Source organism: Perca flavescens, chromosome 14, assembly GCF_004354835.1.
Source record: "Perca flavescens isolate YP-PL-M2 chromosome 14, PFLA_1.0, whole genome shotgun sequence".
NCBI lineage: Eukaryota > Metazoa > Chordata > Actinopteri > Perciformes > Percidae > Perca > Perca flavescens.
The window spans coordinates 16,760,439-16,776,018 of NC_041344.1; the positions used below are offsets into that span (position 1 = coordinate 16,760,439).

General features: G+C 37.8%; 2 protein-coding genes across 3 annotated transcripts; both read left to right on the forward strand.

Moving 5' to 3' along the window:
• The first annotated feature begins 1,515 nt into the window (after positions 1 to 1,515).
• On the forward strand, positions 1,516 to 8,121 carry ctss1 (cathepsin S, ortholog 1). The gene is made up of 8 exons (XM_028596965.1): positions 1,516 to 1,578; positions 2,228 to 2,348; positions 2,436 to 2,558; positions 5,630 to 5,782; positions 5,879 to 6,103; positions 6,377 to 6,542; positions 7,789 to 7,894; positions 8,016 to 8,121. Exons 2-8 carry the CDS (start codon positions 2,229 to 2,231, stop codon positions 8,113 to 8,115), a joined length of 993 nt encoding a protein of 330 aa, XP_028452766.1. The 5' UTR covers positions 1,516 to 1,578; position 2,228; the 3' UTR covers positions 8,116 to 8,121.
• A 733-nt stretch (positions 8,122 to 8,854) lies between these two features.
• Positions 8,855 to 11,351, forward strand: LOC114567831 (cathepsin S). 2 transcript variants are annotated; one of them, XM_028596967.1, is made up of 8 exons: positions 8,855 to 8,928; positions 9,394 to 9,521; positions 9,833 to 9,955; positions 10,089 to 10,238; positions 10,346 to 10,570; positions 10,664 to 10,829; positions 10,969 to 11,071; positions 11,187 to 11,351. In XM_028596967.1, the coding sequence occupies exons 2-8, from the start codon at positions 9,402 to 9,404 to the stop codon at positions 11,284 to 11,286; spliced, it is 987 nt and encodes a 328-aa protein (XP_028452768.1). In that variant the 5' UTR covers positions 8,855 to 8,928; positions 9,394 to 9,401; the 3' UTR covers positions 11,287 to 11,351. The 2 variants fall into 2 exon arrangements, with proteins under 2 accessions (XP_028452768.1, XP_028452767.1); XM_028596966.1 differs by lacking the exon at positions 8,855 to 8,928 and having other exon boundaries at positions 9,306 to 9,521.
• The last annotated feature ends 4,229 nt before the right edge of the window (positions 11,352 to 15,580 follow it).

The window sequence follows — 15,580 nt, forward strand, 5'->3', positions numbered from 1 at the left end:
CATCAGGAGTTCAACACTGAGGACATCTACAGGCCGATATTGACTCAAAGTCATAGCGCCCCCTAGTGGCAACAGGAAGTAGACCTAAACGTCAAGGTGCTCTACTTTAACAAACTCCTCCTAGAGATTTAATCCGATGGACATCCAATTCGGTCTGTGCCAGCTCAAGACCTTAATGATGAAACGTCATTAAAAGCTTGAGTTTTCGTCCATTGGTGTGGGCGTGGCGTGGCATCCATTTTGAGCATTTATTGATGAATGAAGAGGTTGTTGTAACTTGAGTGTATGTTGTCCAAGTTGGCTTGAGGTCATCAATAAGCAAAAATTTACTTTTGGTCATAGCACCCCACTCTGGCAACAGGAAATCAGCCTTATATGACAAACATCATCCGATTTACATGAAACTTATAATGTGTGGTCTACATGTGCTACTGAGCCTGCCCTTATACTTTAACCACGCCCATGTAATCAGGTCACGCCCCCTTTTATGGCTTTTGAATCATTTAAGGTAGAATCTTGTGTGAGGTATCATTGAACTCCTCAGAGAGTTCCTTTTTGATTGGTGATGGTTTGACTCACCCCCTATGCTTTAGCCACGCCCCTTTTATATAACTAATTACCCGTTTCTTGTACACTACTGTGTGAGGTATCATTGAGAAGAGAGTTCCATTTTCATTAATCATGGTTTGGCCCGCCCCCCTATGCTTTAGCCACACACCCCTTCACAGCTGAAGAACTGTATGAGGTAGAGTGTTGTGTAAGGTATCATTGAACTCAGCAGAGAGTTCCCTCTTCATTGGTGATGATTTGCTGTGTCTGATTGCTGTGCAAATGCACAGCCGCAAGGAGCGGCGTCCACCAGTAACCCCGACATGCAAGGAGGTGAGAGGGCCCGTCCAACGCTGCTTGCAGCTTTAATTGCCTATTGAACTTGTCGATTTTCTGATCACTGCTTTTTTTGTTTTTGCCTTTTGTCTGTCGTTTGCTGTGTTTAGACTCCGCTACATACTCATAACAAACTAAGAAATGTGCATCATTAGCAGTAAATGTGACTTGTGGTTTCTTGTGTTTGCCAAATAACAAGGTTAGCCCATGTGACAATGTCAAACATAATTCAGCGAGTTGTTGAAGTGATTATTACTGAAAATTGACTAGAAAATTGTGATGGATGGTGTTTTCTATCAATTTATCACAATTTTATGATCACGAATCTGTGAATCTGTGGATTTGCCAAATTATTTCTAAATGGAGCACTAAACATTTATATTCACAGCTTTCTTTTCACATGTATTTTCCTCAAAAAGCACCTTAATTTACATGTATTTCTATCATGTAACTTTTGTCACTTTCAGCTCTGGTACTGCAGTTGTACTTTGGGCCCCTGCAGCTGGTTGTAAATTAGTTTCACATGACGAGCCAGAGAGCAGATGCACTGAAAAGGAGAGTGAAAAAACAACAACAGCGTGTGTATGAGGAAACTATACTTCCTATTTTAAGCGTGAAGGTTCTCTTGTCCGTTATAAACGGGTGCACTTTCTTGCTGGGACAAAATAACCCTGCTGATTATTCTGCAACAAGGTGAATGCTAACTCTTCTTAGTAATGCACTTAGATGGTTTACTTAGGCTCATATTCTGAGCAGACATCAAACGCTAATGGCTATATGGTGTGTGTATGGTGTGGATGAAAAGGCTAGAAACAATTTGCTAAGCTTTTTTTTTAGACTTATGCAATGCTAGAAAACAGCCTGCTGCATTTCCTGCTTTCAAATCAAAGTTTAACAGACCTTAATTTGCTCTGTGTTAAATCTTAAATGCAGTATAATATAATGTTGTTGTTGTTGTTGTTGTTGTTAGACTAGGCTAGCACTGTACACATACTATAATAGTCTTTAATATAGATTAATGTGCATATGTGAATATTTCTTTGCTGCAAAAAGTTATCAGTAAGAAGCCAGTCAGCAGGGACTGATGCTATGGGGCATTTTTTGTAAGAATTGGGCTAAATTAGGGCTGCAACTCACCATTAATTTAGGTCCAACAAAAATACAAAACATCAAATTGCTTGTTTTCTCCAACCAACAGAAAACTGAAAACCTGAAGATATTCAGTTTTCTATTTTTGTTTATTAGTCGACTAATCGTTTCAGTTCTAGTAAGAATTACACAAGGGTCATGTCTGCTCATACTGTATACAGTAATGTGACAAGTTTTGTTTTCTCCTCTGCAGGATGCACATTTTGTGTGGTGTGTTGCTTTTGGTCTCTCTAGTTCTGGGCCACTCTTGGTCTGCCTTAAATAAAGAGTGGGAAGAGTGGAAAATCAAACATGGCAAAGTTTATGAAAATCAAGTATGGAAACCATTTCTCTGTCTTCGTCATCATACACACACACCAACTGTATACCCTCAGATCATTCAGACAGTGTTTTTGTTTCAGACTGAGATCATTTTCAGGAGAGCAGTGTGGGAGAAGAACATGCAGTTGGTGTTGAGACACAACCAGGAGGCTTCAGCAGGAAAACAAAGCTTCACAATGGGACTCAATCATCTGGCTGATATGGTAGGAATCTGCTCCAAAGCAACAGTTTGGGTTTTCAGTCTCCTGCTCAGAAAACCTCAATCCTAAACAGGACAGACTTAAATGCCTTACATCTTATTCTGGAGTAATCATCAGTAACATTCTAATGGCTTTATTGCAAATAGTCAAAACTGTGCAGGGTTGCATCACAGCATGAATGTAGGTTTAGCCATGCAGATCATTTTTTTTTTTTTGTCAGTATGACTGAGATAAATCCAAAGATAACTACCAAAAATATGTTGATGCTCATTCAAATACTTATTTGCTTGCATCATATTACAGATGATTAATAATAACCCAGGGAGGTTTTTTGGCTGTTGCTTGGCAGGGAGTTGCAGTGGGTTTGAACTAGTTAAATCCAGTGGCGCTCAGTCAGAAAGAAAACAAGAATTACATATTTACCTGGTTAGCAGTATTTCTGGTCAATAAAGACAACCACCTCGACTTCCACCAAGCTAATCTTCACATTACTCGCATCTGTTAGGAGAAGAAAATGTACAACATGTTATTTGTAACTTCAATGTGTTATTTATTAGGTTTTGAGCTGCACATTTAGCCTTCCTGCACGTTTGTTTGTTTGTTTCTTCTTGTTAATTTGTTGTTTTTTATGTTTGTTTCCTTCTTGTTTCTTAATTCCTTCTTTCCTTCCCTCCTTCTTTGCTTACTTCCATCTTTACTTCCATCATACTTCATTGATATCAACTATGACCTGAATCATCCCTGAGCAACAAAGTGGATAACTGTCTTTACTTACCCATGAATGTTCTGACAATTACATAACTATAGTACACAGTTTGGATTATTGTTTGTAGAGTCTAATCAGAGATCGGTATTGCATACATCCCATGACTTTTAACTTACTAAAGTAGCCTTATGGCGACAATAAAAGACCCCTCTCTAGCAGAACAGAAGAAAAGGAATCATTAAAGATTGAAAATGTTCAAGATCAAGATATTTGCTGTCAAACTGAGGCTGTCCTACAAATTACAGGACCAGAGTGGAGTGCTCAAACATTGACCATGCCACTATTTAGGACAGAAATGTATTAGAGTGAGCTCTAGTGGATACAAACTGCATGACAAATACACCAGTCATTGTTATGTCACTGAACTGGCTCCTCTCCCTCCCAGGACCTATGCAAGCATACTGTATGCTTGACACAATAACCTAAAGTGGATTCACACTCATTGACCTCTGCTAGTGCAAGACGGATGTCACTGTCCAATCTGCATTTAAACCTTAACCCTCCGTGGCTTAAATTAAACCTTTAGCTATAGAGCAGCACTATACAATCTGATTAATTTAATCCAGTATGTCTGGGCCAATCTGGACTACTATGAAGTAGAGTATATCTGGGGAGGCTAATACATTTACATAAACAAATATGTACACACAAACTAGTTTATATAATGTTTGGAATAGAATAACAGTAGGCTACTACTGTGGTGCAAAAGGTTGTGTCTTGTTTTCAATTCAGTTCATTTTAATCTGAGTAAAACAGTACCAGCGTGGCTGTCGCGTCTGGTAATAACTTCACAAGTACAGCAAAATGAAAGAAAATGCAGTGTAAAATCATGGCATATAAATAAGAGGCACATTTGTTATTACAGACAGATTTTTTTAATAAAGGTTTGAGAGTTAAAAGCTTGAGAAGAAGGGGATTTATGAGGCTGCACTGTAATATATAGTAAGAAGGAGGGTTTTATTTTGACGAAGGAGACGACAGGAAGCCTGAGCAGTGACGCCCCGGATGGGTGTGACGTGTCAACTCTCTGCAGGATCCTGGTAAAAAATGTTTAGGACACATCTGAGCTTTTGGACTCATGTCAACCAAAGGATATTGTGTTGCAGGCTAGTTGCTTTGGAAATAAATGTGAGGACAGCTAAAATGTTTTTAATTGTTTTAAAAAGAAAGTTTTACAGAGTTGTTATCATTTATAAAATTACGGCAAGAGTCAAATCTGACACCAACACAGCGGGACTGTACAGCAAAAAAAGGGGAAGATGTGAGACGATGGACCTGGTGTGGCGTTCTAATGAATAAAATAGAAACATTTTCTGTTTTGTTGTCTTTCTCCTAAAGGCAGAAGTTTAAACTTGATGAGAATCAGAGGAACTTGTGGTTCATTTTATGATTGCTTGTGGGTGTCACCCAGGCTTAGGGACACCATGTGCAATACAAAAACTTTGTCCAAAGATGTGAAACTACAACTATTTCTAAATAGAGTTATAGCCTGGTGGGGGACTGGGAGGGTGGAGGAGCCAGCATCGTATATGATCATTTGAGTAGAGCTGTTTCAGTGCAAAACCTTTGAGAGGAACTTATAGAAGAAAGTGAATTTTTGTAGCATGCTGTCATGCTGACATGTATTTCATTATGTCGTTAAACTGCTGTAGGCCTAAATACGCATTATTGCAATGTTAAAACTGTTAAAAGTCAGCAAGAGCACTGCTGAAGAAACCATCACTAATCTTTGACATTTTAAAGGTCCCATGACATGCTGCTCTTTGGATGCTTTTATATAGACCTTAGTGGTCCCCTAATACTGTATCTGAAGTCTCTTTCCCAAAACTCAGCCTTGGTACAGAATTACAGCCACTAGAGCCACTCCCACAATGAGCTTTCCTCAGGACGTGCCATTTCTGTGTCTGTAGCTGTAAAGGGGGGGCAAGGTGGAGGGTGGGGGTGTGGCCTTGACCAACTGCCACTTTGCTTGTTGGCCATGATGTCTCTCTCTTTCTCATGGGTGGACCAAATTCTCTGGGCGGGCAAAGCAGAGAAAGGGGAGGTAACCTTGCTCCTTATGACCTCATAAGGAGCAAGATTCCAGATCGGCTCATCTGAGCTTTCATTTTCTCAAAGGCAGAGCAGGATACCCAGGGCTCGGTTTACACCTATCGCCATTTCTAGCCACTGGGGGACCATAGGCAGGCTGGAGAAACTCATATTAATGTTAAAAAAAAACTCATAAACTGAAATTTTCATGTCACGGGACCTTTAAGATTTCCTTCATGTGCATTTCATTTATTTACCAGCCCTCCTTTCTATTAAGATATCTGAGGAAATCAATGAGAAGCTGAACGGCCTGAAGCAGGAGGAGCCTATTCATTTCAGAAATGGCACATTTAAGGGCATGAGTGGCTTATCGATGCCTCAGAGTGTGGACTGGAGGAAGAACGGCCTGGTCAGTCCAGTTCAAAACCAGGTAAGCAATGAGTTGAGATAGCTATTTTAAAATGCGGAAATGAGAACAACCTGATAAATAAACTAGTGGCTATAAACATCATGTCTCTTTTTCAAGGGGTTATGTGGGTCGTGCTGGGCCTTCAGCTCTTTGGGAGCTCTTGAGGGCCAGATGAAGAAGAGAACAGGGGTCCTTGTTCCCCTGAGCCCACAGAACCTGGTGGACTGCAGCACCAATGATGGAAATCACGGCTGCAGAGGAGGATACATCTCTAAATCCTTCAGCTACATCATCCGCAACCGAGGCGTAGACTCAGAGAGCTTTTACCCCTACGAACACCAGGTCATCCTCAGCACAAGTCAAGCAGCTTTTATTGTTAAATTAACTGGCTGGATGATTATTTTATTATTTGCTGGCATTTGGTTGGTTTCTTGTTTGTCTGTTTCTTTCTCTCTTGTTTATTCATTTGTTTCACGCTTGCTTCTTTGTTTTTTTCTTAATCTGTCTGTCTTTCTTTCAATAACATTACAGTTTGGATGTGTTCAGTATTTTTTAGAATATCTGCTAAACAGTTTTAAGACAAAGCGTGTGTAATTGTCTTATTTATATTTCTAGAACGGGAAATGTCGTTATTCTGTCAAGGGAAAGGCCGGCTACTGCTCTAATTATCACATCCTCCCACGGGGAGATGAGAAGACTCTGCAGGCTGCAGTGGCATCGGTGGGGCCGGTTGCAATGGCCGTCAACGCCATGTTGCAATCTTTTCATCTCTACAGAGGAGGTGAGGCTGGGGGCTTCTGTATATTTAATGGTTAACGTAACATGTGCATATGTATATATATATATATATATACTTTATACTTTATACTTTGGTTGCCAAAAAAAGTCAGGCTTTTCATTCCATTTATCTCATCATTTTTCTGTTTCGCAAAAAGTACGAAACACAATGCTTAAAGTAGGATGACTTCCTTTTGCTTCATTATTTCTTTTATACAACTTGTGAAATTTTTCTGAGAACTTTTTAATGGTTAACGTGACATGTGCAGTATGTTTATATATATATATATATATATATATATATATATATATATATATATATATATATATATATATATATATATATATATACAGTACAGTACAGGCCAAAAGTTTGGACACACCTTCTCATTCAATGCATTTCCTTTTTATTTTCATGACTATTTACATTGTAGATTCTCACTGAAGGCATCAAAACTATGAATGAACACATATGGAATTATGTACTTAACAAAAAAGTGTGAAATAACTGAAAACATGTCTTATATTTTAGATTCTTCAAAGTAGCCACACTTTGCTTTTTTATTAATAAGGGAAAACATTCCACTAATTAACCCTGACAAAGCACACCTGTGAAGTGAAAACCATTTCAGGTGACTACCTCATGAAGCTCATTGAGAGAACACCAAGGGTTTGCAGAGTTATCAAAAAAAGGAAAGGGTGGCTACTTTGAAGAATCTAAAATACAAGACATGTGTTCAGTTATTTCACACTTTTTTGTTAAGTACATAATTCCATATGTGTTCATTCATAGTTTTGATGCCTTCAGTGAGAATCTACAATGTAAATAGTCATGAAAATAAAGGAAACTCATTGAATGAGAAGGTGTGTCCAAACTTTTGGCCTGTACTGTATATATATATATATATATATATATATATATATATATATATATATATATATATATACACACAATTTACACACAATTTATACTTTATACTTTGGTTTACAAAAAAAGTCATGCTTTTCATTCCATTTATCTCATGGAGAAAAAAAAAAAGTCAGTTTCGCAAAAAGTACGAAACACAATGCTTAAAGTAGTATGACTTCCTTTTGCTTCATTATTTCTCTTTTATACAACTTGTGATATTTTTCTGAGAACTTGCATCAAAAGGCCCTACTCTGCAACATGGTCTACAAAAACTTGCACATCCTAGGTGCTGGACAGAAGAACATGGATTTAATTACCACTAAATGACATTATCTTTCAGGTGTATACAGCGTACCCAACTGCAACCCAAAGTTTATAAATCACGCTGTCCTGGTTGTGGGCTATGGCACAGACAGAGGACAAGACTTCTGGCTCGTGAAAAACAGGTGAAGTTGTCTCTTTTGTCTACAAAGTTTAACAGGACCTGTAAAATGTGTTTACCCCACATGTCAAAAGAAATGTATGACCAATATTAAATATTAAATGTGAGTTTTTTTGTGATTCCAGTTGGGGAACTGCGTGGGGAGAAGGAGGCTTCATTCGAATTGCCAGAAACAAGAAAAATCTCTGCGGCATTGCCAATTTTGCAGTTTATCCCACCCTATAAAATTGTGACCTGTCACCTGAATCATTTTGGTAAAATGTAGGTTATTTATTCAATATCACTTGGTGTTTTTACATGTAACACTAAAACTGTAGATGCAGTCCTGACTGAAAATCAAAAACATGGTGAAAATGTTTTGGAAATGTTAAATTCAAAAGATTACTGTATCTGCTTTGGTATTCTCTCTGAATGATGTTTTGATTAGATGTTTTGGGTGTAAGGGTGACATGGGAATGGAATATTACTATTCATAGTAGTAGGAGTCATTGTTGTAGAGGTATTTTATTAATAGCCTAAATAAAGTTATTAAATATAATCACAGGTGGTGAGAACAATAAACTTCTTCTGTAATGGATTACTTTTGGTCTTGGTGGTCAATACAGTTTTTCCGTCTAATCTTTTTTTTTTTGTCACCATCAGCCTGTTATCTTGAAAAGAGGTGTACAAAGCATAGACTAATAATATTTTGTCTATGGTACTACTGGTGATTGACAGTTGGTAGCACACAGGCACAGTTAGCAATTAAGCTAACCTGAGGTTAGCTGCATATACTGTAATGGTTAGCTGGTGGAGCATTTAGCGGCTAGAAACAGATATTTCCCCAGGAGTTGATAAGAGACCAAAGCAGAGCTAAAAGAGATACACACCAAATGAAAATGTTGCTGAATGTGTAATAAGCAAACAACAAACGCCATGTCAAGATAAAAGGTGATGATATAAATGTGGTGTGTTTACAGTGTGTGTCTGCTTCCCCCTAGTGGCTAAAACATTTAGGGTGGTTTGCAGGTGTGCAGTTTGCATGGTGCATCTCCTCAGGTTGGTCATATTTTAGCATCAAATGATGATGACTAACATTACTTTTAGGTTTCTCTTGCAATGGCATACTATATAGCCAAATATAAAAAGTGGGACACCTGGAAGAGTATGGCAGCATCTACCGTAAATTTGTCTAATTATATCAACTGTGAACATCTGAAATTCATTGAAAATAACCTACAATTTTTAAAATGCATCTTCTTCCATCACCTTTTTTCTACACACAACATGCCTTCACTGATTTTGTGTTTTACAAATATCTTTAACATACACTTTACTAACTATGGGTTGAGTCAGGTATTAGTTTCATTGCTTCTAAATGTTAATTGATATCAGCTGGTGGTCTTTCAGTGGGAACTGCTGCAGATGTCCAATCAATGCTGAGCAAGGCCTTAAGTCAGATGTAGGACAATTTATCAAAATGTTTGTTTTCTTTGTTTCAATCAGAAGTTCTTCTTTCCCTAGATCAAAAAATGTTTCGGAGCCTGTTTCTCACCATCGTGTGTGGATTTGCAGTGGCCGTTATCAATTCAGAACTGGATCGACAGTGGGAACAATTCAAGAAGATGCATCATAAAGTCTATTCTCACCAGGTAAAACAACTTTTTTTTGAGTGGCTTAACAATGTGTGATGCATTTGTGAAGTTAGTTGTGAATTAAATGAATAGCCAGTCAACCCAAACTGAATTTGGTTTAGGCATATCTGATTTTAATTTAAGTTGTCTCATTTCTTATTACTAGAATTTTTTTATTTTCTTATTTTTTTATTTTTTTATTTTTTTATTTTTTTTCATCATTTTGTTTTGAAGAAAACTCCTTTTACATGCAGTATACTTATAAATCATTCACTTCTTGGTATCAGAGTGTGATGATAAATTAACTGTCATATATCACGCGTTTCCAGGTTGAGGAGTCGGGTCGCAGGCAGATCTGGAAAGAAAACTTGAAAATGATTGATGTCCATAACCTGGAAACCTCCCTGGGTTTAGACACCTATGAGCTGGCAATGAACCACCTGGGAGACCTGGTGGGTAGACTAAAGGCACCCCCATTTTACTCCATTACATCCATTTAACCTCTGCGTGTAGCCTCAAAGTTATATAAAAAACAGGAACTTGGAGATCACTGACTGGTGAGGTTTTTGTTTTCTTCATTTGTAGACCACTGAGGAGATCACTGGCACGTTGATGGGCACCATTGTACCCTCTGACCTGGAGAGGGGACCTTCAAACTTTGTCAGGGTCAACACCTCTCTACCACCATCACTGGACTGGAGGGATGAAGGCCTGGTAACTGAGGTCAAAATGCAGGTGAGGTATACCCTGAAGTATCTGTACAAATTAGCATAAAACAATAGGACTTTGTCTTTTTGAAGAAGCGGTAGTATACACTTACATACAACTTTTCTATCTTCTAGGGGACGTGTGACTCTTGTTGGGCCTTCAGTGCAGTTGGAGCTCTGGAAGGGCAACTCAAAAAAACTTCAGGTGTCCTCATGTCCCTCAGTACTCAAAACCTGTTGGATTGCTCCATAAAATTCGGCAACCACGGGTGCCACGGTGGCTTCATGACAAACGCCTTCCAATACGTCATTAAAAACCAAGGCATAGATTCTAATGCAGCCTACCCTTACGTCGGCAAGGTGAGTTTTTGAGATGATGCATATGTTCAACTTTGCGGTCTACTGTGGTTAAACCCTGACTATCAACTTCCCTGTACATCGCTTTCTTTTCAGTGTGGTCCATGCAAGTATAACCCACGGTATCGGGCTGCTAACTGCTCGGGCTACACCTTCTTACCAAAAGGGGATGAGTTTGCATTGAGGGAAGCTCTAGCTAGCATCGGCCCCATCTCTGTAGCAATTGATGCCACCAGGCCCAAGTTTGTCTTCTACCATCATGGTGAGTAGTTTAATCTTATCTAATCTTGGATGGGAGGAAGTGAGTTCCTAACCTCTTTTTTTTTTTTTTTTTTTTTTTTTTTGGGGGGGCGGGGATCTGAGCTCAGTTTACTCTCCGCCTGTTTTGTGTGGCCCCACAGGTGTGTACAGGGACCACACATGCACCCACAATGTGAACCATGGAGTGCTGGTTGTGGGGTATGGTACTGAGCGCGGACAGGACTATTGGCTGGTCAAAAACAGGTGAGTTTGAAGTTTGTTTTTTGTTTTTTCTAATGTTACAATGTGAATTTTTGAAAATAGGAATGCTTGTATATCCATGTTTGGAGGGTTTAATTTAAACATTCTTCAATTGTAGTTGGGGTTTACACTTCGGAGAGAGAGGCTACATCAAGATGGCTCGGAACAGACACAACCAGTGTGGCATCGCTCTCTATGCTTGTTTCCCCTTCATGTGATTTTTAGGATGTATGTTTCTCAACAGTGGTTGGGACATTTTTAAATAAACCACTTGATCCTTAAATCAATGGTTCAAACCTTTTTTTGAGTACTGGAACCAGTGAAGAGGAAACTACTAGCATCCCTAGCTGCACATTTGTAACTTCACTTGTAAACGAAGCCAAATGTTTAGTCATTTAGTCTGCTGACAACATCTGGAATATAACTGAAGCAGGCCAGCCAGTGGTTGGTTCTTCACTAAGAATGAAGATGTGCTCAAGTTCTATTTCTCAACTTGTTCATTAGCTTTTATTTTAAAGACATTTGAAGCCCATACAAAATTAAATGCCATAAGTTGGCTGCTGCAAATAGCCTTCACAGACCTCCAGCATAGACCACTCTGAACTGTTGAGAAACTGCACTAGATCAATGGTTCCCACATGGTTCTGTTTGTGACCCCCTCAATTCAAACTAAAGTCGACTTGCCAACCTTTTTGTTACAGCTTTAAATTAAAGTAAGGGACAAAATCCAAAAATGTATTGAAACGTATATGTAGATCTAGTAGTAGGCCTGGGTGATATGGAGAAAATCAAATATCACGATAATTTTGACCAAATACCTCTATCGATACTGTAACGATATTGTAGTGTTGACTATTGGTCCTTTCACAAAATATTTACACAATGACATTTTCGATAAATAATCATCAGTAATGTGGATATAATGTGAATAAAGGCAAATAATAGAACAGCTAGAACAGTCTGGTAAGTTCAGAAAATGACATCACTTTACTGTAATGCAGCCTTTAAAACCAGCAAGACTACACTTATGCCATATTACGATATTACAATATCCAAAATCTAAGACGATATCTAGTCTCATATCACGATATCGATATTGCCCAGCTCTAGATAGAAGTTAATGTGGCTTCAGCATTCTGAGTTGAATAAGCTCATATCCCAGTTCTCTTAGCACAAAATGGTGTGCTTTGTTTCCTGGACAGTGTTTCCTTGCTGCAGTGAAGTAAAGGCAACACAAAGAACATTTCCTAACTAAAAAAATTACTTTAGTAGATAACCCCTTAATCTGTCTAGCTCAAATGTTGGAAGCCTCATTAGCATGTGATACTTTTGAATGTATTTCTGCACAGAAATCACTTGCATTAGAAGCCAGTTAAGAAGGATGTTTTAACAGCCAGTATGAACAGGAGCAATGATTACAGCAAGCAAAACCTTTTTCAATGTACACATGGGTATTGATTGTTTTAAGACAGGCTTCAAGAAGTTGATCCTTTTTTTTTTTTTTTTTTTTTTTTTTTTTTTTAAGTGAGGTAAAAGGGAAAAAAAAACCAATTGTGGCATTTAGTTTTTGTCTTTTTCCCTATAATCTTAAGTTAATCATGTTAACTTTAAGTGTGTCCAGGTGGATAATATTGTAAAGCATAACCACTTGACATTTAAAGTTTGAAGAAAAACTCTGAACTTAAGTTGACTTAATGCTGTGCAATGCAAACCATGACATTGGTTTTCTTTCTTCAAGTTTTATTTCCATTATGATTTATCATTTTCTTCATTGAACTGGATAAATGGCACAAAAGTGCAAATCCCAGCATAATGAACAACTCTCACATAAAATAAATACAGCACCTTTTCAGCATCACTAAAATATTCTCATATCCAGAAGTAATAAATACTGAATTTACCAAGATATTCAGCTTTCATTTACAAAACACAAAGACAACACACAATAGATTTTTGTGTCATATTGAACTTTTTTTGGAATTGTTTTCCTTGATCTTTTGTTCCACAAAGTCCAAACTTGCACGTACATACATCTATAGTTTCTACACACAGTACATTTAATTTTTTTTAATTGAACTCACATTTAGAGTAGAACTTTTATCATTTAATAAACAGGTCAGAGTCAAACTAAAGATAACGCAAACATAAATTCCTTCAGTCCAAACTACAGTGAAGGATTCTTTGCAGATGGAGTTGTTTTCTGGCGTGGGTCGGCTCTTTTTTCAGGATTTATTCAGAATGGATCCATGTGCTCCTAAGAGTTGAGACCGAAACCATGCCATAAAATGTCCTCCATCCTTTTATCAGACTGCCATCATTAAGGGAAGTCTTCAGGCTGGTGTTTGCTAACACATCCCATATTACTGCCGTCATTATAGATACAACTCAAACCAGTGACCCTTTTGATAGTTCATACACATTTTATATATATATATATATATATATATATATATATATATATATATATGCAAATTCTACACATAGTGACATTAAATAGTAAACTTTTACATTTTGGACAGGAGCTTCAATTTGACAGAGGGGGCTCTTTTGATGAGTTGATGAACCATGGTCCTTTTGGATTTGACACAGACTTCCTATTTCTTCAGAATTGGGGAAAACCTCCACTTTATTGCTCACATGTATCTCTCTTGAAACAGACTCACATGAACAAACGAGTATTTGTCAATTTTACTTCATTTATGCACATTTTCGGCTCTATTCGCCTTAAGCGTATTGCCCTTTTCCTGCCGTATCTTCTACCTCTGTGACAAGATGAATTGCACGATTATACAAGAATCCTCATGAATTCAGGCATATATATAGATATATAGATATAAAAAAGAGTTACCTGGGTCCAAGGTAAACAAGGAGCGGTCACCAATAACTTACTTTCAGAACACATACTCAAGTTTCACCAATTTTAACCCCACTTTGATTAAGAACAATCACTGCAAGCAACAAATCTATGTCATCATACAACAATGAAAACACTAGTTCTTGCTTTAGACAAAAACAGCTGGCAAACAGGAAGTCCAAGAAGTCAGACAATACGATACAAACATGCGTCACGATTGGTTGAATACATAAGGATTAGAGGGTGAAGTTGTCTCTGAATTTCAGCTGTGATCCTTTTCTGTATGTTTTAATACAGAATATCCCACATGTTATCTCTGAGACTGGCTATCTTTGATGGGATTTTGTCTTAAAGATTTAATTGTATCAGCAAAAGAGCACCCGAGTCTATTTATGAATGAACAGCAGATTAAATTCTACACTGCATATATTTGTTGTTTTTTTTTCTCTTAGTGTATGTAAATATATTTCCGTGGTCCCCAACTGAGCTGTAGATTCATCGCAGGGATGAAAACACCGCAACAGAAAAAAGTAGAAAAATATGTGAAAGACAATTTAGACTCCGCTTACGCACACACGCACACACACACGCACACACACACAGGTACATTAATGACACATCCAAACAGTCTCTCCAACATGAACAAGACGTTAATGTTTTGTTTAATACGCACAAGACAGGTAAGGAGAGATTTGATCCCTTAGAATGCAAGCCAGATTGGACAGCATAAAAGGAATAGTTTTACATTTTGGTAAATGCTCTTTTTCTTAAGAGTTAAACTGATACTGCTTTAATGACTGTATACTAAATATAAATCTTAGCTTAGCATAAATACTGGAAACCGAAGGAAACCGCTAGCATGGCTAAATCCAAAGGTAACAAAATCCACTTACTTACACCTTTAAAGCTCACTAATTAACTTAAAATATCCCTTTTATTTAATCCATACAAAAACTAAAATGTAAAAAAAAGTTGTGGCTTTATGGGGGGGTTATGTGCCAGACTATTTCTTCAGATTTTGTTGCATTTGAATGCGGCCAGGCTAGCTTTTCCCCCCATTTACAGTATGTATGCTTAGTTAGGCTAAGATATTCACCTCCTGGCTTCAACTCCATACTTAACACACAGACATGGTGGTATCAATCTTGTCATCTGACTCTGCAATAAAATGAATAAGCACACTTATCAAAATGTTAAATTATTCTTTTAAAGTCTCTCTCTCTCTCTCTCTCTCTCTCTCTCTCTCTCTCACACACACACACACACACACACACACACACACACCACAATCCAGAAGACGTCTTTAGGTCTAACAACATACTCTAATGGGCGACAGCAGCACCCACATACTCACCCGCTGATTGTCAGCACACGTATTGATGTATACCTTTGGAGAAATTATACCGAAGTAGTGATATGTATAAATAATGGTACTCGGTTAGCTTTCCTTTAGAGCGACTGTGTCCAATTTGGATAAAAGTCACAATATTATAAAGGCATTTTTCTTGTGTACTTATCTCATACAGGAACACGAAAGAATGTAGTAAAAGAATAACAGGAACACAAGCCCTTAAAATGAAATTAGAGAAGGGATTTGTAATCTCTGTTTTCCCTTTGTGCTGCACTACCTGATCAATAGGACTCTTTCTTTTTTCACA

Coding starts and splice junctions, on each gene's coding strand:
- LOC114567831 (XM_028596967.1), top strand. CDS start 9,402: ATGTTTCGGAGCCTGTTTCTCACCATCGTGTGTGGATTTGCAGTGGCC. Junction 9,956..10,088: donor TGAACCACCTGGGAGACCTG/GTGGGTAGACTA, acceptor CTTCATTTGTAG/ACCACTGAGGAGATCACTGG. Junction 10,830..10,968: donor GTTTGTCTTCTACCATCATG/GTGAGTAGTTTA, acceptor GTGGCCCCACAG/GTGTGTACAGGGACCACACA.
- ctss1 (XM_028596965.1), top strand. CDS start 2,229: ATGCACATTTTGTGTGGTGTGTTGCTTTTGGTCTCTCTAGTTCTGGGC. Junction 5,783..5,878: donor TCAGTCCAGTTCAAAACCAG/GTAAGCAATGAG, acceptor CTCTTTTTCAAG/GGGTTATGTGGGTCGTGCTG. Junction 7,895..8,015: donor TTCTGGCTCGTGAAAAACAG/GTGAAGTTGTCT, acceptor TTGTGATTCCAG/TTGGGGAACTGCGTGGGGAG.